The sequence below is a fragment of the Silurus meridionalis genome, chromosome 7, assembly GCF_014805685.1.
Source record: "Silurus meridionalis isolate SWU-2019-XX chromosome 7, ASM1480568v1, whole genome shotgun sequence".
Taxonomy (NCBI): domain Eukaryota; kingdom Metazoa; phylum Chordata; class Actinopteri; order Siluriformes; family Siluridae; genus Silurus; species Silurus meridionalis.
In genome coordinates, this window is record NC_060890.1 from 18,168,419 (window position 1) to 18,189,748 (window position 21,330).

The 21,330-nt window shown below is 35.8% G+C and overlaps 2 protein-coding genes across 2 annotated transcripts; one reads left to right on the top strand and one right to left on the bottom strand.

The window, feature by feature from the left end:
- Positions 1–6,490: 6,490 nt before the first annotated feature.
- six3b (SIX homeobox 3b) lies at positions 6,491–9,129 on the top strand. Its single transcript, XM_046853729.1, has 2 exons — positions 6,491–7,445; positions 8,233–9,129. The coding sequence occupies exons 1-2, from the start codon at positions 6,754–6,756 to the stop codon at positions 8,399–8,401; spliced, it is 861 nt and encodes a 286-aa protein (XP_046709685.1). The 5' UTR covers positions 6,491–6,753; the 3' UTR covers positions 8,402–9,129.
- Positions 9,130–18,002: 8,873 nt separating this feature from the next.
- On the bottom strand, positions 18,003–21,330 carry six2b (SIX homeobox 2b). Its single transcript, XM_046854250.1, has 2 exons — positions 20,432–21,330; positions 18,003–18,750 (listed from the first exon to the last, which is right to left on the bottom strand). The coding sequence occupies exons 1-2, from the start codon at positions 20,992–20,994 to the stop codon at positions 18,390–18,392; spliced, it is 924 nt and encodes a 307-aa protein (XP_046710206.1). The 5' UTR covers positions 20,995–21,330; the 3' UTR covers positions 18,003–18,389.

Below are 21,330 nucleotides of genomic sequence, written 5' to 3' on the forward strand. Positions count from 1 at the left end.
GCTCTCAAAAGGCTAACATGGATGTAGTTTAAATGGCCAAACTACTTGTTTTGTAAAGGCCCCATGTAAACCCTAACCTCTCATCTCCTGGCCGTACCCATCATGCCTCCCTTTGACTCAGTGCACAATAGGAGCAGTGCAGTGCATCTTATGGAAAGTGACATGTGGTGGTGTGTTCTGTAGGGTTAATCCCCCCCAGTGGGGGAAGATGACAGGATCTCTGTGGACCTGAATATGTATCAAACTACCACAAGTCACATTCCAACCCAGCTTCAATCAGGCGCTTTTATCAGGAGTTCTGCCTGCAGAGCTGTTAGGCCCCCCATTATAATATCATAATAGTCTATTAATGCTGTTACAACACTAGCTGTATCTAGCTACATTGTTTGCATCCCAAGAATGTCAGTACATGTTTGTCTTGACATACAGACTGTTTGTGTTTATTTGACCTTCTGAAGCTGTGACTTGAAGCGAGTTGAATCGACAGTTTCAAAGGACAATAGAGCTGACAAATCTGACAGGTATCGAACACAAAGTAAGACTGGAAATGCAATGAGACGTTGATTGATAGGCCTTTGCATAAATCATCGGGGTGCTTTGCACATTTTATTTGTTAACAAATTATATTCCATATAGGTTCCTGCAAATACAACCCAGTATATATATTATTTTCAGGCTTATAGTATATTCTTCCTGGTTAACTCACTTATGAGCAATAGATTATCATGAACAGTGCAGTGCAGAAGTTTGCATCCCCTCTGTTTTTTTTGGGTGTAAAGGGAAACCTGGAATTTGAATTTAGCTTTAATATAATAGGATTCCAAGTTGTGCAGCAATGATGTGTGGTTATAATAAGGCAAATGTTTTGGAAGCACTTATCAGGGAAAACAATGTGTATATTAGATCCTAAAGAAAACATTTACAGTATATCACAATCAGGCTTGATGATGTAAAATGATGAGTACATTAACTGAACTTATGTAGTGATTTGGAAAATAAATACAGATCTGTGCAACCCACCTGGTATAACAAATTTCTTTTTCTTTTTTTTTTATGCAAAGGCTATGCAAACTATAGCACTCAACTTCACATCAAAATTATAATTACACTTAATGATTTCAGGACTAATGACCTTTATGGGTCAAAGACAGAGTCTATTATTTTGCTAGGGTAATCTGTGAGCTCAACAGACGTTTTTTGTCCCTTGGCTTTGTTTTCTTTAAGGAAAAAACCTAAAGATCCTTGAAGGTATGATTTATTCTCTCAGAAAATGAGACAGGCTGTTGGAGAATAAGCTTACAGTTGTGGTTAATTACTATTTAATAAGACTAGGAGTGCAGTATCACAGTGAGCCTGTCTACAGCTTTCCAGTATCAGCTTGTTCGATGAGTGCATTTTCATGTCGGTCCAGTCTGTGCTTTCCCAGCACTCTGCTCTTCTGTCTGTCATGTGCCTCCAAACATTTCTCTATTTCAAACCCTCCCCAACCTTCCTCAGAAAATCTTACAGGTACACAGATATGATACCAAGGGGGAATCAGATATCTGGGTTGGTATTTTTACACTTGGTTTAATGCAGCAACTCAAGAGGGTCTGACTACTTAAAAATGATCTACTGAAAAAGAAAATCATATTTTATCTACTGCACTGGAGCTTTATATATGGCTTATGAAATAGAAAGAAGCATTAAGAAGGTTGCAGTGCAATAACTACAAATGATTTGAGTTTTTTTAGTGTAATAATGGTGTACTTATTTGAAACACCAAACAGGATGTTACTGTTACATTGAATTATGAGTGCACAGTAATAAACTTTCGCTGTTGACAGGGTGGTATATTTAAAGAAATCCATTCAACTGCTGCTTTATGTTTGCCTGTTGATTCAGAATTAAGAATTTTAGAAATGTTTTTTTATTTTTTTTATATTTGTTTTGTTGCTGCTGCAAATTTCACTTAATGACCTCAACCCTGTTCATTGAGTGCTTGGCATTTTTGTCAATTGTAACTTTAATTAATTACATGCCTCTGTTGTTTTTCATGACCCAAAGCCTTTCCTGTTGTCATCAGGTGTGAAATAACAGAAGAATAGAATAGTGAGTGAAAAGGGGTATGTGACCTTCAGCCAAAGGTCTGCTCGTTTTCATAGCCTACATTCTAGCACCCTCGTGGTCAGTGAAGCCTCTCCTGAATGAAACACTTACACCGAATGTTGAAAGCATGTTGAAGGGCAAAACATTGTGTTTGACCTGATGTCTAATAGCATTCATCATGCATCACCCCCATCTGCACTCTGGTATAAAAGAACCAAATCAATCAGTTGTATGCAATTCATTGGGAGGAAATGTGATCATAAAATCATGTAGAAAAACATCTTGGGTCTCTTTTGCACTGTTGATGAGCTTTTTTATTTATTTATTTATTCTTTGCCTCTGTCAATCTCATTATTATCGCCTTACTTGTTGATTTTGTACACTAAACTAAACGGTTTAAGCATCAGCACTAACTATCCCTGTATTGTATCTGTATTTCTTCAGTCATTGCTTTGGTTTTCACTACCGTGATTTGTATATAAGCGTATTTTTTTGTGTAAATGGGTTATGTGTATTTTATGTGTAACGTGCTGCATCTTTCAGAGAGTAAAGCTGTTCTAATTTGTCACCTCGATCTCCTGCTCGTTGCTGTATGCCTATGGTCCGAGGTCTTTCAAAATTCTCAATTAGCCCTTGCGCTAGCATTCCACATGCGTAGCCCAATTGTTCTGTGGTTCGGTATTGAAAGTCTGTGCCAATTCACTCCTTTCCTCTTTCTGTGGCTGAGGCTAGTGTTTTTCTGTCTTTTCTCTTGCAGAAACGCTTGGTCCTATCTGCATTATAAAAGGATGAAAGGTTGACAATCACAGTTCATCACTCCGAGAAATTCAGGGAATGATTGACAATTTCACAGGCAACGCAAATTACAGTGAAGATTTGTGTTCAGAATTAGATCTTAGGGATCACTTTAGATGACCTTGAGGAAACACGGGCACGATGGTTGAAAAAAGTTTTCATCTGATGTTGTGAATGCCAAAACCTGAATAAAAAAAAACTTATAGTAGTAATTTATAGTCAGGGAAATAACATTAGGTCAAAGGTTAAGTCGGTGTCACCTCTGTTTCATTCCATACAGCAGCAAAAGGGCATGAAGCTTTTTTTTTTTTAAACAACCTAGAAACTAAAATAATACCTGAAAAGACTGTATAGTTTTGATAGCAGTGGTATTTACAAATTGCAGAATGTCAGTGGATTACAGATTGCATTACATTCAGTTATGAGGGAAAAGAAAGGAATGAGAAGTGATGAAAAGAGAAGGAATTACAAATTTCTGAGCACTGACTGAGAAACAAGAAAGGAATAGTTAGAACGCTTGAATGTGCAATACAGACACCTGAAACTACCACAAAGAAGCACAGACTGCTTTACACGAAATAAATGCGGGATACTATCTCCTTACTAGTATCTGCTTTAAAAGGCAGTGTTGTGGAAAAATGTAACCTCAGATAGACAAGTTAATTTTGTCCTAACCTTGTTGGACAAGTTTTTATGCAAGTATGTGGGTTTTTTTGTGTGTGTGTATATATATATATATATATATATATATATATATATATATATATATATATATATATATATATATATATATATATATATAATTTTTTTTTTTTTTTTTAAACCTAATGACAGTATAGATTGGACTTAATTGAAAAAACAAAAACAAAAAAAAACATTTTTATCCAGTTCTTGTGTTCAAGTGTGCTTGTGAATGAAAGTGCTTAAACTAGGGTTTGATTTATTTCATTCTGTGCAAATTGCATTTGCCTAGAAGCAGATGGTTTGCAGGATTCATAATCTGTACAATTAGGAAAATCTGTTTGAAATTATGAGGACTATATCATTTTGTATGCTCAACCATTCATTGAAAATTATTTTACTGTCAATATAGTTAAAATATACAACAGACAAATGATCAAATATGAAAATACTTTATTGTTTGTAAAAGCATCTCACTCAATGGTCTGCACAAAGATATTTAAATACATACTGTAAGAGAAATGTTTAATTAGCTAATGAGGTTATCATCAATACACATTACAAATATTTTAGAAATAGACTGGGTCTGTTTGGGGAGTGGGTGGCTTTAGACGATTAGGGCTACATATAAATTTTTCATCTATTCAGTGACCAGGTGGTCTTTATATCCATCGTAACTGATCACACAGAAATATTATTTTGACACATCAGTAATAACAGGCATCTGCACATCTGCTCCACTATTGATTACTATACTGCATATACTAAGCACTATGCAGCATTTTACTTTGATATACACCAACAAACAGTTGCTGTTGCCTTTGTTCTTTGTATAGACCGCATAATAATAATAATAATAATAATAAATAATAATAATAATAATAATAATAATGATAGTGTTCAAATTGAGCAACATGCTACATAAAATTAAATACATCACTAAAACCATGGCCATGCTCTAAACCGGGTAAAAATTATAATATGTACAATATTAGCACAATGATTGTATAGCTGTACACTAAATGGAAGTGTACAGTACACTGCTGGTTTTTGTGCTCCAGATGATTGTTTAGAATCGTCGCTTACCTGTGGGAAAGGCGCAGAGCTGAAACCTCAGCCTGACAAATCGGATGCGAGAGCGACCTGTTGCTGTACACTGCTGGAGGTGCGCGGGCGCGCGTGCGTTCGGGCGTATGTGCGCGTGCGTGCGTGTCACGTTTTCTTGTCCCTTTCATTGAGCCAGAAAAGCAAACTGCGCCCCAGACAAAAACCCTCTCCGGCAGTTGCAACTCATTCTGTGTGTGCAGAGGTCCGTTCCCTCGGTTCACTTCCGATGTTCTTCTGTTATCCCATAAAGGAGGAACTCTTAACGTGCGAGCTGGGTTTCTAAACCCTGGTTTTAAATTCATAAAGACTTTAACAGAAGTAATTTTTGTAATTCTGTTATTTTATTCTGTAAAATTAATAATAATTAATAATGATAATAATAATAGTAGTAATAGTAATAATAATAATAATAATAATAATAATAATAATACAAATAATAATGAAGTTATTATTGTTATTTTTCTCATCATCGTCATATGTTCATGATAGAAGTGTAATTTATTGGATAAAATCTCGAATAGTAACATTGTTTTGTTTTGGCTTGTTGTATTTGTGTAGCGTAGATGTGAAAAAAATTAATTATTTCTATATAACAATTTTTATACCCAAAAACTTTTACTGTTGTATCTCAATCCGTTTAATTTCTTACCCCAAATGAAACTGTTGCACGTCGTATTCTCGCGATTCTTATTTATTTATTTATTTATTTAATTGCACCACATATCGTTTAATGCATTATTCTTGTGCTAGTAAGATAGTAAGCTTTTGGCCATAATTATATAATTAGCGTGCATGTTTATTTAATTTAGTTTTATGTTCAGATACTTATTTAGCCAGTTGGTGTTAGGAGACTCTTACTCAAATATTTGTGTATTTGTGTCCCCCTCTATACTCGTTTTCGGTGAGTAAACAGGGCACAGTGTTCGCAATAAACAAGACATTCTCCTGGTGAACTAATCCTGATAGACAAAAGCAGCCTCATTACTTACCTACGGGGTGCAAGATTAGTGCTTCTGTTTACAGCGATTATCATGTCAACACCTGCACATATTCAAATACTGTAAGTTTCACATCAGTCATGCGACTTTTCTACGCGTTTCACTGGGATTTTTACGGGAAATTGTTATAACAGTCCTTGAACTGTTTCTCTTTTTCAGAAGAGTAAATATGAATGCTGAATATGTTACAGTGACGCTGCTTTGGCCGGGAGAGGCGTCTCCGATTGGGGAGAAGGCCATTAGTCGCTAAGCCTCAGGATAAACAGACAATTAGGCCAAGTGAATTCACTTGTTTGTAGCATTAATTACACGCTTTGTGCAAACAAAAAGGGCATGTAAAAGAATGCCATTTGACTCAGGCTTGGCAATCCGATCTTGTCTCATTGCTTGGTAACTTATTTAAATTCATATTTAGAAAGCTGTCGCTTCCATTGTGGATTGGATGGTTTTAGTTTTATTGTAGAGATGTGTGTATTATGTACAGATTGCATGTTTAAACTGGAAAATAATAATCAAAATGAGGTTTGTACTTTGAACATCTTTGGAAATGTATTCTTTTGTCGCAAACTGCTCAGGTTTTACAACTTTAAGTTCATTAATTTAGTTATTTTGCCCAAAAACAGTATATTTTAATTATATCCCACGAAATCTCCACTAACACCACAATTTGTTTTACTATTGGATCAGACAACCTTTGAGTCTTCACCTTGTAGTCGACAGCTTCGCTTTTTTTCTCCAGGATAGTAAAATAAAACACGCTCGTGCTGCGCGGTGCGTAAATGGAACAGCGCCGGTTCCTGATTGGCTCATCGCGCGGAGCCACAAGCTGTGGAGGCTAATGACTGGCACTGCTTGACAGTGATTGGCAGGGGCTGGCATGACAACCACAGCACGACACCGGGAAGACCAATAGAAAAGCGAAACAAAATGTTTCAACATTACACTTGAGTGTGATTAAGGGGAGACGTTACAGACTTCACCCGGTCCAAGTGGTAGAAGGTAGAAAACTGCGGAAAAGGAAAGTGGTTAACCGCAAGTATTTCTCCTCTTTCTTCTTGTTTGTTCGTCTCCGGCAAGTCGCTCCATGGTTTTCAGATCTCCGTTAGAGCTTTACCCCTCTCACCTGTTCCTCCCGAACTTCGTGGATCGCCCCTTGCTACTAGCGGCCAGCCTCCCTCGCCCGAGGTCCCCGGAAGATCCAGCCATGTTCCAGTTGCCCACACTGAGCTTCACAGCCGAGCAGGTGGCCAGCGTGTGTGAAACCCTGGAGGAGACTGGTGACATCGAGCGCCTCGGCCGTTTCCTGTGGTCCCTGCCGGTGGCACCTGGCGCATGCGACGCCATCAACAAGCACGAGGCCATCCAACGGGCGCGCGCCGTGGTCGCCTACCACACGGGCAGCTTCCGCGAGCTCTACCACATCTTGGAGAATCACAAGTTTACCAAGGAATCGCATGGCAAGCTGCAGGCCATGTGGCTCGAAGCCCACTACCAGGAGGCTGAGAAGTTGCGCGGACGCCCACTCGGACCCGTCGACAAGTACCGTGTGCGCAAGAAGTTTCCACTGCCGCGTACCATTTGGGATGGCGAGCAGAAGACGCACTGCTTTAAGGAGCGGACGCGCGGCCTTCTGCGGGAGTGGTACCTACAGGACCCGTACCCCAACCCGAGCAAGAAGCGCGAGCTGGCGCAGGCTACCGGACTTACCCCCACCCAGGTGGGCAACTGGTTTAAAAATCGACGACAACGAGACAGAGCCGCCGCCGCTAAGAACAGGTCAGAAAAAACCCTAAAAATCACACTTTATTACGCTCATAATTATAGACGTGTTACTGAACATAAAGATACATTTTGTTACCAATTTGCACTTTTTAGCCGACGTTTTTTGCTGATTACCGTATTTAGAAAATTTAATGGTGATCATCATAAGTGCGTTTTTAATACATTTAGTTAAATTGTTAAAATGTTTGTAAAATGTATTTTGGTCATTTGAAAATACTGAATATATTTATATATAATATATACTAAAGTGAAATAAATTATTCTACAGACGTTATTTGTAATTTATTATTATTATTATTATTATTATTACTATTATTATTATTATTATTATTATTATTATTATTATTATTATTATTAGGGTAATTGTGCAAATTGTGTAATAATTTCCCATACGTGGGTAAAGCTCCTCATGTAAAAAAAAATCAGTTTGTAGTGTTTAAAGCTTAAAGAATCTGAAATATAAATTTGCAGTACAATTTTTATCAAATTATAGTATCAGAATAGTATATAAAGTCTTATATCTGGCTCATGACACTTGTGCTTGTAATTGTGGCCTGTTGATTTTAAAATAAACTAAAAATGAAATTTAGACAAGTATAAAGGAATAATGTTGACACTAATTTAATTTACACAATAATATGGTTTCAGTTGTACTCAACCCGGATATTATAACCTTGCTATAATAATATACTCTTTGTGAATATATTACTAAACTGTCTATAAATATTCAGTTGTGTATAACAATTTCATATACATTTCTGTATGTGTTTTTGTTTTGCAGGCTGCAGCAGCACGCTTTGGCACAGAGCGCTCTCCGCTCGATCTCGGGTCCCGGGTGCGCGCAGCGCGCCTCCGCGTCTCCCAGCAGCGCGAGCGTGTGCAGCGGCGAGAGACCCGACCCCGGTACTGTGCTCTCCGTCACCGACAGCGACTCAGACTTCGACGTATGACAGAACGGCATTTAAATATGGAGGAATTGGGACCTAAAAAGAAATAATGAAAAGAATAATAAACTGTAAGCGGACAGTGTGGCTAGCGGCCATTTTGGCCTTTGCCAAAACGTTGTTCGTCAAATGGAGAAAAGCATGCAGTTTTTTCAAAAGCGCTTCAGTGGACAGACACGCTCTTTCTCTCATCTCCCTTTTTGCATGGTCATTTGTGAATATGTCTGGACGGTTATGGAAAGGCACTAGGAGGATCAATTGTATAGAGGCGCCATTTACCTCTTTCCTGCTCCTGTATCCCCCCGCAAAGCGGACTGTTTGAGTTTTGTATTTATCAGACAATCGTGGAAGTCAAAAGCACCTTTAAGCCGTCTTCTTTGGCTTGACAGCAGATGTTCAAAGTTTGAGTTTATCTTGAGATTTTATATTGAATAATCAGTGTATGATGCGTTTTTCCTCTCTCTCTCTCTCTCTCTCTCTCTCTCTCTCTCTCTCTCTCTCTCTCTGGTCTAGGCTGTGCTAGATATGCTTGTATAATAATGCAATTACGCCATCCTAAAGCATCTTTCCTTATTTTGTGTCTCAAGATGTCAAAGTGTCTGTAAAGTGCTTTGAGATTTTTAATATCTGCTCGTTTGTTCGTTTTTATACTGTAAATGGGTTAATGGCTCTGAAAACGCAGTGTTATGGGTCACTTTTATGCAAATAAATATAATTTAATATTATAACTATAGCCTATTTTGTTTGTGGTTCTGTTAAATTGCGACATTTCACAAAAAAACTAAAGTTTATACAGTGGGAGTATGACGTGCAGAATTAAGAGCAAAATGATTTTAATAGATACATTATTACAACTATTATTCTTCTGAATCATGTGAACAACAAATAATAATCATAATAGTTATTATTATTACTATTATTCTTATTACTATTATTCTTATTACTATTCTTATTCTTATTATTCTTATTATTATTTTTACTATTACTATTATTATTATTATTATTACTATTACGATTATTATCATTATTATTATTATTATTATTTATTATTACTATTACTATTATTATTATTACGATTATTACGATTATTATCATTATTGTTATTATTATTATTATTATTATTATTATTATTATATTAGGTTATTAATTAATGAGGCTTTGGCCGGTGGAAGTTAAACAATTAATATTGTTCAGAGAAATAATGTCCGTCATCGTTTCCATTAAACTGAAATTTTGGAATTAATTGCCTCAAATTGTAACTAGTTACAGCTTCACAGCTTCATGAAGTGCGTAGATACACAGAGAGACAAACCTTTTTTTACTTGTACTTTTTTTACCTTCACTGACATATCTAAGGGTCAGTAACGTGTCACACACTGGACAAAAAAAGTGTATACACACAAGCTATAAATTCTCCTACATCACCAAAGGTTTAGTGAAAAAGAGTGAAAAGTCTCAAACAGTTCTCATCGCCTTTCGTAGGAGAGCTGTGTCTATTATTCCGTGCGTGTTTTTTTTCCTCTCCTGTTTCCCCTTTTGAACACGACTTCCCATTGGTGTTTATTCACGCGGCAGTTCCCCTTGACCTGCATTCACTGCTCTGCATGCACCAGCACAAAACGGGTCTCACCTCCGAGTAAATTCAAGTAGGGGTTTTGACTCAAAACTAACACTCAGTCACATTAACTTACTCTGCATCGACTAGTGTTTGAGCAGGATGCTAATAGTCAAGCGAGTTTTATTTGTTTATTTTATTTCAAAGAAATGTCCTTCAATAATGTAGGTTGTTATTCAAATCCACTATTTGTAATCGATTAGTGTAACACAGCTGGTCTTAGTCTAACAAACCCCAGACCCCAGATAATATACATTTAGTGGATTTTGGGCAAATGAAAAAAAAAAAACTTTACTAAAGAAGTCACCCGAACCTCACGTGTTCACGATTTTCACATGGGATTATTTTTTATACACGACATATTTCGCTTTTGACACGAGGTTTTCTCATGTAAAGCGTTTTGTTTTACATCATTATTTTTTTTCCGCTCTCGTGTGAATTTGTACAAAATCGCAGGTTGTTTATATGGTGTGTTGCATGGGTTCACGCGCAAATTTCAGTGCAAAGCATGCTCAAATTTCAGTGCATAGCATGCTCAAAATCGTTTTTCCTTCGTATGTGATTACATACAACTTTAAAAAAAAAAAAGAAAATGATTACATGACAAATGTATATGAAAGTCGAAAAAGCCACAATTATAGTTATGCTTAATCAATTGCTTGGACGATACACAGCAACCAGCATCAGTTTTAATGCTGTGAATGTGTCAGAAAGGACACATTTATCTGCTGTCCTTAGGCAGGTGGATGTTTATAAATAAAATGTAGTTACATGCACTGTATGTGAAGGGACACTGAAATATTCAAACTGCATGAAAGAATGGAATTGTTGTAATTTTTGTTCAAACTGGTCAGCGTGTATATAGATACGTCTAATTTGAATTAAACACGCTGTATGAATACTATGCATCGTTATGATAAACGTAACGTTGAAAAAAAAAGAAAAAAATATATATTTCAACGATACGTTTATCATAACGATGCATAGTATTTTTACAGCGTGTTTAATTCAAATTAGATGTATCTATATGATCAGTCTCTCTCTCTCTCTCTCTCTCTCTCTCTCTCTCTCTCTCTCTCTCTCTCTCTCTATATATATATATATATATATATATATATATATATATATATATATATATATATATATATATATATTTACCACACAAAGATCAAGAGAAAAATCTTCCAGACAAAAAACCTGGTGACCACTGATCATTTATCTAGTTTGTGTGGTTTATCAGTTCAATTTGAAGTGTAAACTAGGAAGTGTTTCTAAATAAGGGATAAGTCCCTCACTCAGAAAGTCGCTATAAGTCGTGCCTTACATTGGAGTTTAAATTATGTGGTTTTGTCGCCATCTTGTGGTAAATATGTAAATCTGCTTCCATTTAGTTTCCTCTAAGTATGCGCTTGTGTATTCTGTTCAGTAAAGGGATTTATTCCGGTTATATTGTTGTCTGTGCAACTATTAAGATGTTTCTAACAGCAAACGCTTCATTATATTGGAGAAGATTTTAAAATGTTCTTTGTCAATGTCAAAACTGTCATAATTACCCAAAACATGGTATATTTCTGAGATTTTAAAGGTGTTCAATACTACTTGTGAAGATAATACTACTTACCATAGAGTACGGAACAAAGTGCATTCTATAATTAATATAATTAATTAAAAGAATAACCGATTTAAAAAAAAGTACCTTTCTTAAAGGACATTGTAGGAAAACAATGTTATATGTAAGACATTATTAGGTAATCATACTACTAAAAAATTATTAAGAATATATTGCAGTAGAAGTATAACACTTAAATAATGTTAAAAAAGAATAATAAAAAACATCAGTGTTAGATTATATCTTTGTTTTCTTTATTACTTTATTTAATAGGAACAACAATGGTAAAAAAAAATTAAAAATCTTATTTAAAGCACAAAATCCAACGCTGCATCATTCAGTCATAGTTGCTGGCTAATGTATGCATTTATTTATGGATCCATTAAATCTCTTTTTATTTTCCTAATTGTAGTTATTTTATTTCAGGACTGTCCCAAATTACAAAACACAAACCATACAGACATGCTTTGGACAAAGGTTATGCTTGTTTTAGCATCACTGCACATTTTTGGTATAACGTTTATGCAGCTGAAATATGTGTAATATATTAGTAATGGTGATTTTATATATTATATAAAGCATATTTAATTATTATTTACCATAAAGCATTTTTGCAGTAATTTTTTTTGCTTTGTTTGATGCGGACCACATCCTTTTATTTAAAATAAATTACGCATTTTTTTTTCTATCAAGTATTTACTTTGTGGTGGTTATTAACATAAGGAAGCTATAGAATTCATTAAAAAAATAAATTATGCTTAGTTATACAGTCCCAATTTATGTGATGAGAAAAGGCGTGTGGATATCTGACTATCACCTTTGGTTCTTTCGAAAGATGAAGGCATGTAATTGTGTAGAAGATTCCCCTTATTTTGGAATTAAGGTTTCCTGCAAAAGGCACTTACCTAGAGGTATGACTATATTGGTCATATGTCCACAAACTTGTAGCCAGGTAATGCATCTAAATGCATGTAATACAATATTTCTATCATGATAAACTAGCACAAAAACAGTACTTGTTTGACAGCTTATACTGCTCTGGTTTTTCAACGATATACTGCCATCTGCTGGTTTGAAGTGGTACTTAATATAGCACAGACGTGTAAATACAGAATGCAAGAGATGGGAAGTAATAATGTACAAATACTTCGTTACTGTACTTAAGTACATTTATCTGATATCAGTAATTTACTACACTATTTTCCGGACGAAATTGTACTTTTACTCATTAAATTTCTACACAAATATTTGTACTTGCAACTTCTTATCAAAGCAGACTCTTTACTTTAGTTTTAATCTATTTGGTGACATGATCAATATTTATTTTTTCTCATTTCGCGCCGTTTTCAGTCCATCAACATATTTTCTGTCATTGTGCAGCTTTTTTCAATATATCACTGATGTATTATGTTCTGGCTCTCACGCACCACAGCTGTAGACTAGTTTAGGAAGATAACAATGAGCAAGACAGAAGGCAACAAGAAGTATCACATGCAACATACGTTTATTCACAACATCCTTTCTTTACTCGGATATAAAATATATAAATATAAAAAAATTCCATCAAAAAATGCTTTTAATCAATAGACATTTGTTTTACTGAGGTGCCAAGTCTCAAATCAGCACCACAATCCGCCACGATGCGCACTTTGGGCAGTCAACCCTCTGGGGTCGACAAACGCACCAGCGCATTTTGTGGCATTTTTTCTTCATAATGCCGAAACGAACTTAAAATGACTCTGTTTTTTTTTTAACACACAGAGCAATACATTATTTGAATCTGTAAAGGGTCTACTTTCATTTGTATTCTCTCATAATAACAAAAATCTGTGCTTTTGTAATATACGGAAAACAGACAGGGTGCGCTCTGTGCCGTCTCTGTCATCTCTCTTCACAAACAAATAAAACAACCTGAATCTCAGTGAATACTTACCCCACAGACATAATACATATATGAATAGAAACCTCAAAATGTCTATAAAAATGTCTGTAAATAATCATATTCACATCGAAAACAAATATTCTCTAATTATGTAATCCGTATGGAAGTTAGAAGTGGTACAGTTTCTTCGGTGTTACCTCATTAACCGTCCATGTGGAAACAGCAAAAGTTCTGTTTGGTGTCCTAATGATGTACATAATTAAATACACCATACTTACATTTGAAAGAATATTTTGGTTTTTTTGCTCTATGTTGAGTATGGTTTCATGAATAATAAACATACATTTACATAAAGCATTTATATTTCTATATGCCCATGTTGATTAGAGTATTAAAAACGTAAAGTATTAATTCCTTGTACATTTAGAACAGATTAAAAATGTGCGATTGAGTTGCCATTAAATATTTTAATCAATTAACAGCCTTAATATTAAAATAATTTTAGGCCCAGTTACCAGCATGACACTAAAATAGGTAGTAGTAATGGCTTATTTTTACTTAATTACATGTCAAAGCCCAAACTTTACTTTAACTTGAATTAAAAAAAAGTATAGTCAGTAACTTTATACTTTATACTTTAAAGTATAGTCAGGTCAACTTTTAAAACATGAGTATCTGTACTTCTACTGATGTGAATGATGTGTGTACTTTTGCCACCTCTGCTGAATGCACAGTAGATACCTGTACAGTATACATGCTTGTTCTTTTTCACTTGTTTAGACTTTGCCTTTTAATAGCCTAGAGCAAACAATAGTGAAGGTAGAAATATACAGTGGTGTGAAAAAGTGTTTGCCCCCTTCCTGATTTCTTATTTTTGTGCATGTTTGCACAAATATAGAGCACTTTAAGGTTTCAGATCATTAAACTAATTTAAATAATAGTAAATGATAAGACAAGTGAACATAACATGCAGTTTTTAAATTAAGGTGGTTATTATTGAGAGAAAACAAAATCCAAAACTATATGGCTCTGTGTGAAAAAGTGACTCAACCATAAGAACAAAAATGGTCCACATGGCAGAGTTCCAAGATGCTGCTGAGCAAAAAGAACACAAAGACTCATCTCAGTTTTGCCAGAAAACATCTTGATGATCCCTAAGACTTTTGGGAAAATACTCTGTGGACTGACGAGACAAAAGTACAAGAACTTTTTGAAAGGTGTGTGTCCCACTATGTCTGGCGTAAAATCACAACGCATTTGGGGCTGTTCTGCTGCTTCAGGACCTGGAAGACTTGTTGTGATAAATGGAACCATGAATTCAGCTGTCTACCAAAAAATTCTGGAGAATGTCCAGTCATCTGTTTGTGACCTCAAGCTGAAGCGAACTTGAGTTCTGCAGCAGGACAATGATCCAAAACACACCAGCAAGTCCACCTCTGAATGGCTGAAGAAAAACAAAATTAAGACTTTGGAGTGGCCTAGTTAAAATCCTGTCCGGAATCCTATTGAGATGCTGTGGCATGACCTTAGAAAGGAGGTTCAAGCTCGAAAACCCTCCAATGTGGCTGAATAACAACAATTCTGCATAGATGAGTGGACCAAAATTCCTCCACAGACTCATTGCAAGTTATCGCAAACGCTTGATTGCAGTTGTTGCTGCTAAAGGCGGCCCAACCAGTTATTAAGTTTAGGGGCAAACACTTTTTCACACAGGGCCATGTAGTTTTGGATTTTGTTTTCCCTCAGTAATAAAAACCTTCATTTAAAAACTACATGTTGTGTTCACTTGTGTTATCTTTTACTAATATTTAAATTAGTTTGATGATCTGAAACATTAAAGTGTGACAAACATTGCAAAAATTAAGAAATCAGGAAGGGGGCAAACACTTTTTCACACCACTGTAGCTATCATTTTATATCACTTAAAAAAAATTTTTTTACATAGATAAAAAAAGACAGTTTACTGTTATCGATTTGTCACTGTGAAATTCTAACCTTATTTGTTACTCAGTTTACACATTTTTATATAAATTTGCATGTACTTCAGTTACGGTAAAGCTTTCAAATCACGTTGAATACTTTACTTCCTCTTACCAAGCCTAACAATTAAAATTGGTTCACTGAAGAAGATTTTGCTCTTTACTGGAAAACAAAAGGCTAAAAAAAGTATTTAAAAATATTGATACTTGCATGACTTTCTTATTTAAGGTTTTATCTATGTTATTTTCTCTTCTGCCTCCTTTTACTGCACAGTTTATCCATACATCATATTAGAGCATGTTACAGCTCACCCTGGATCAGGAGGAACCTGTTGCAGTGGGTTCCTCAGACTAGTGTGAAATTCTAATTTTAAAGGGAAATATGAATTGTGTGCATGTATTCAAAAGTTTTAACCCGATACTTAAATACAAATACATTTTATTAAGTATTCATTAATTGGTTCTTAATGAAAATATCTATTACTGGCTTATGAATATATAATCACCAAAACTTAGTTAGTGTAAATCGATGCATATATGGTCGGCTCAAACAGCACACAAAGACTGTCCTTTTTTTTTTTACTAAAATCTTTTAATCATTATATTAATTATCATATTTAATTATACGTATTTTACGTATTTAATTACACTCCATGTTTATATTTATACCAACTTCTAATTTTTAAAGGTAACTTCTACCTTTCTTGTATTATTTTGTTTTTTGGCTCACTGATCACAATGATGACATAATGATCTAAACTTGTGCTAAGCATGATTGCTAAAGTATTCTAGTTGTTCATGATGGCTGCACTAACATTATTACATTTCCATGATGTCTTGCTCATGTTTATAGATTACATCAAGTCTTACTGTGAGAGAAAAGAGGCAGATATATACAGAAAAGGCTGCTGGGCACGATTGTCTTTAAAAACAAGACATGTCTGTTTCTTTGGTTCTAAAGTACTAATTGCCTACATTGTTGTATATCTCCAGTGTAAATCTAAAGAAACAAACATGTCTTGACTGATGGACTACAATGAGATACAGGAAACATTGTGCAAAAAACATTGTCCATTGTGTGTCAGTCATGTAGTTTTAGATTTAAAATAAAGAAGTAAACCTTGGACTTCAAATAATTCATGGGTGGTCTGCTTGCTTTTGAGCTTAGTGGGGAAATTTACACTCTGGATGAGACACCCTGTGTAGTACATGCATAATACACTCCAAAACTCAGTGGCATTGGTTTGTCTGAGAGGTAAGAGAGCAAGGGGAAAACCCACATGGACATGTAGAGAAGATGTGAAACTCCACACAGTTGGTGTCAGTATCAGTATCAGGGGTAAAACAGGGAACCTGGAGTTGTAAGGCAGTAACTCTACCTGCTGCACTAATTCCCCCCCCTTAATTAAGTAAACTTCACTAAACAGTTGATGCCATACGCAAAAGGACAAGCTTCAGAAAACATGCATATAATATAAAAACATTGTTATGCGACAGGAAGGAAAGTATCAGCTACAAAGATGCTTCATCAACAGACATTATGAACACCTCAGGCAAGGGAAATGGGATTACTAACTCTCACAATACCATTTTACAATAAAACAAAATGTGTATCTGTCCATGATTATATAAGTGCATAAATATTAACCTTTTTATTCTGGAATCTACATAAAACATTTGGTCCATCATAACCAGGGGAATGTTGAACACCAGGTGGCAGTATAATCACAATTTTAGTAGTGTACATGTAATATAGATTTAACAATCAAATTAGATTACGGGGCAAACACGCAGCACACAGTATTTCCTATTTTCTATATTTAAAATGCATGTTTATATATTATTTTGCACAACTCACTACCCTACTAAGCAGATGAAAATGAACTTTAATTAGGGCTTTTTCCATTAAAACAAAAAGAAAAGAAGATTGAATTTTTTAAAACCTGCCTGTCATTTATAAATGTCCGTGTGATTTAAAATAAACTGATTTTGACTCAACTAAATTAATGTGCTTATTTTTGCTTCTTTCACCAATAAGGTGTAAACTATGTTGCAATGTTTGTCATTGTAAATTGCAATTTGTTAACGTTTTAAATAATTCATTTCTACACTGTTTATTTATGACCATTTGGGTGTAGCAGATATTTCTAAGTATCCATGTGCAACACAAAACAGATATTATTGGTATAAGGCAGAAAAATAAAAAAGAATTAAAAGAATTAAAAGAAATATTTTAATTTTATAACAAATAGAATGACACATGGTTATGATTAAGATATGTTTTGATAATAGATCATTTTCTTATATGGTTTAAATAATTGTTTAATTGAAAGTATAATAACTAAATAGTATTTAATTATTAGATAAATATGTTTATCTACTTATAACATTGGGAATCAAGTTCGTGTTACTTTTTAAGTGTAAAAAGTAATTACTCTTATGTACAACCTTGTGAAGAGCCATATACCAGGTTCAGTGTGGAGTATATTAACATGGCAAAAAGACAACTTTAGTCAATATTCTCTTTAGTCAATAGCTGTATATTTTATTATTTCATGTATAGCAAGATATATCAAAAACTATCAGGTGATTTATAATGACTTAGCACATAGGCTAAATGTTGAAGGTGTACCTCCTCTTCTTGCATGTTAGGCACAAACAAGATGGATGTCGCCCTTCATTCTTTGGTCTTTTTTATTTTGTTTTTCTTTTTTGGAAACTGGTTTACTGGTTTTGTAAGACTTCATGGTGTCCCATCACATAACATTTCACTGAAGATAGTCTTGCAACAAACTGTATTTTCTGTAACAGTTGGGAAATTGATTCATGAATGTCTTTGTCTTTTTTGGTTTCTGGAGATAAATAGTCTTTTTTCCCATTGCTCATGTGCTCTAACACCATTTAAATTGTTAGGAGCCAAGATCTACCAGGCTGGCTGCCATTGGATTGAGGAGGCCATCATGCATAGATAGATGCTGCTCATGGTGGCTGTGCTGCTGATGAGGATGAGGAGGATGATGATGATGATGATGAAGAAGATGGGGATGAGGATGGTGCGAATCTGAGACACTGGGTCCGGCCGGAGGTGCGAAGCTGTGCAGTGGTGGCAGGCCTGAGCTGGAGGGCAGGAGCAGGGCAGGACTCATGGCCGGGTGATCTGGGGTCCCTGGCAGAGATTTATCCTCGTCAGAGCTCTCGCACTGAGATTTGCTCTCGGTTATTTGAGAAGGCAGAGGGTTGTGCCCATTCTGATTCGTGCCCTCGTTTTCCCTGAGGAGCAGATAATTGATTCATTAGGTCAGCAGTTTAAACAAAAACAGACACAGTGTTTTCATTGTTCAAATAATGCTTCATTCGCCTGTGAAATTCATACCTTAAACTGTTATGTACAAAAAGAAAGAAATGTATATTAAGGGGTATAATAAACAATAATCTTAGTAATTAAATATAAGTAATTATAATTCTTTATTTTTCTACTTATAATAATGAATATATATACAAATAGAACTACTTCTAATAACAACGATGATAATAATCATTATGACCATCATCATCATTGTATATATATATATATATATATATATATATATATATATATATATATATATATATATATATACACAATGATGATGATGGTCATAATGATTATTATCATCGTTGTTATTATAAGTAGTTATATATATATATATATATATATATATATATATATATATATATATATATATATATAATTTGAAATCTTTTATTCATATTTTCATTTTATTACTTTTTTTTTTTTTTTTTTTTTTTGCTGCTGTTGGTTGTGATGATGATGATGATGACGACGATGATGAGGACGATGATTGATCATTTTAATTTCTGTTTAACATGCAACATCTTACAATCAACCGATCAGTAAACGTGCGTGTTGCTAGTAGAGATCACACAGATGTCTGAGCTGAGACTGGTTGCTTCTCTGTATCCCGTCTGTGTGAAACTGTCTGTTCAAAGCATGACTTAGCAGATCTAGTTCTCTACATGAGAGGGATCAGTGCATCAGGCCGAGTTCCCCTGGGTCCGACTTACAACAAATTAATCGACACCATTGAGGCAGCCCCACGTTTCTGAAATGTGTATAGAGCACTAAGTGAAGTGAGTTTTGCTGTTTGTTAGTAAATTGTTCTAATTCGTGTTTGTATCATATAATTAGTACTACATAAAGAGCAGGACTCCAGTAAATCTACTAGGAAGGTGGTAGCTCAGTGGTTAAGGGATGGGACTTTGGATCGGAAGGTGATGGGTTAAAATACAAGCACCACCAAGCTGCCACTGTAGGGCCCTTGAGCAAGGCCCTTAACCCTCACCTGCTCAGTTGCAAGCCGATCTGGATAAGAGCGTCTGCCAAATGCCGTAAATGTAAACACCTCACGCGTTTGTATGCTCAGATAGATTTACACACACCTCATTACAAATAATAAAACAATATGAACAATTGTTAAGTAGACGATCTTAATAATTGCGGACACATTAAACTCACTGCTCATTATTAAAAAGTAACTAAGAAACACATTAAATACAATCAGCAATACAATAAAAATTTAAGATTATATAGAACTTAAAATACTCAGCAGATTCTTAACATAGATAAACTTAATATACAAACACATTAAAAGATTGATTTAAACCTAAATATTTCTTTCAAGTTCTGTATTGAACCTAAGAATTAAATTAAATGTCTGTGATAAAAACACAGTTCAATTACTTTTGGCAACCATAAGAACGATTAGAAAAACCAGCCTTGTGCGCTTTAGCTCAATGCGCATCTGTTTGATTCTATATTGAATGGCGCAAAAGAACCCTTTTTGGCGCTTGGGAAAATATGAAATGTAACAAATGCTTTTCGTATGAGATTGAACCGAAATATTAGTATAAAACAAACACTGAGAGGCTAAAAGTTAAGACGGCGTATTACCTCTCCTTGGCCTCAGCTGCGCGGTCTCTCTGCCGGCGGTTCTTGAACCAGTTGCTGACCTGCGTCGTTGTGAGCCCTGTGGCCTCGGCCAGCTCGCGTTTCTCTCTTGGTGAGGGATAAGGATTATGGGAGTACCATTCTTTAAGTACGCAGCGGCTTTTCTCCTTGAAGCAGTAGCTCGTCTCCTCGCCGTCCCAAATAGTGCGCGGCAGCGGGAACTTCCTGCGCACACGGTACTTGCCCACGGCACCGAGCGGTCTTCCGCGCAGCTTCTCTGCCTCGATGTAGTGCGCCTTCAGCCACAGCTGCTGCAGCTTGGAGTGGTTGTGAGGCGAGAATTGGTGGCTCTCCAGCACCTTGTAGAGTTCGCGAAAGTTCCCCCTGTGAAAAGCCACCACAGCCTTGGCCTTGAGTACGGACTCGTTCTTATGCAGGTGCTCGCAGGCTGGCAGAGACCACAAGAAACGACCGAGGCGCTCGATGCTCCCTCCCTGCTGCAGCACCTCACACACACAAGCCACTTGCTCTTGCGTAAAGCCAAAGGTCGGCGGCACCGTGGCCATGGTCGTGCGCGCTTCGCGTGTCCCGTTTGTTTCTCAGTCAGCTCCTCTGGCTTGCTACGGTTTCACGCGCATTCACACGTTCACGCAGGTGACTCAGGTGTTCGAAGCGTTCCCACGGGCGAAACTTGATTCTCTCCAAGTGTCTAAAAAATGCATGACCAACGGCACCGGTCAAAACTTGCTGATTGTGGCATTAATTGCTATGCGTAAAAGTGGATCATTTTCTCCATTGGATAATTACATGATCTAGGCTGATAAAGAGTGCAGATGATCTTCTTGCCGTGCGTCTTCACGTTGTGCGCAGTAGTCTACATTATTTCCTCGATGGTGTTGAGC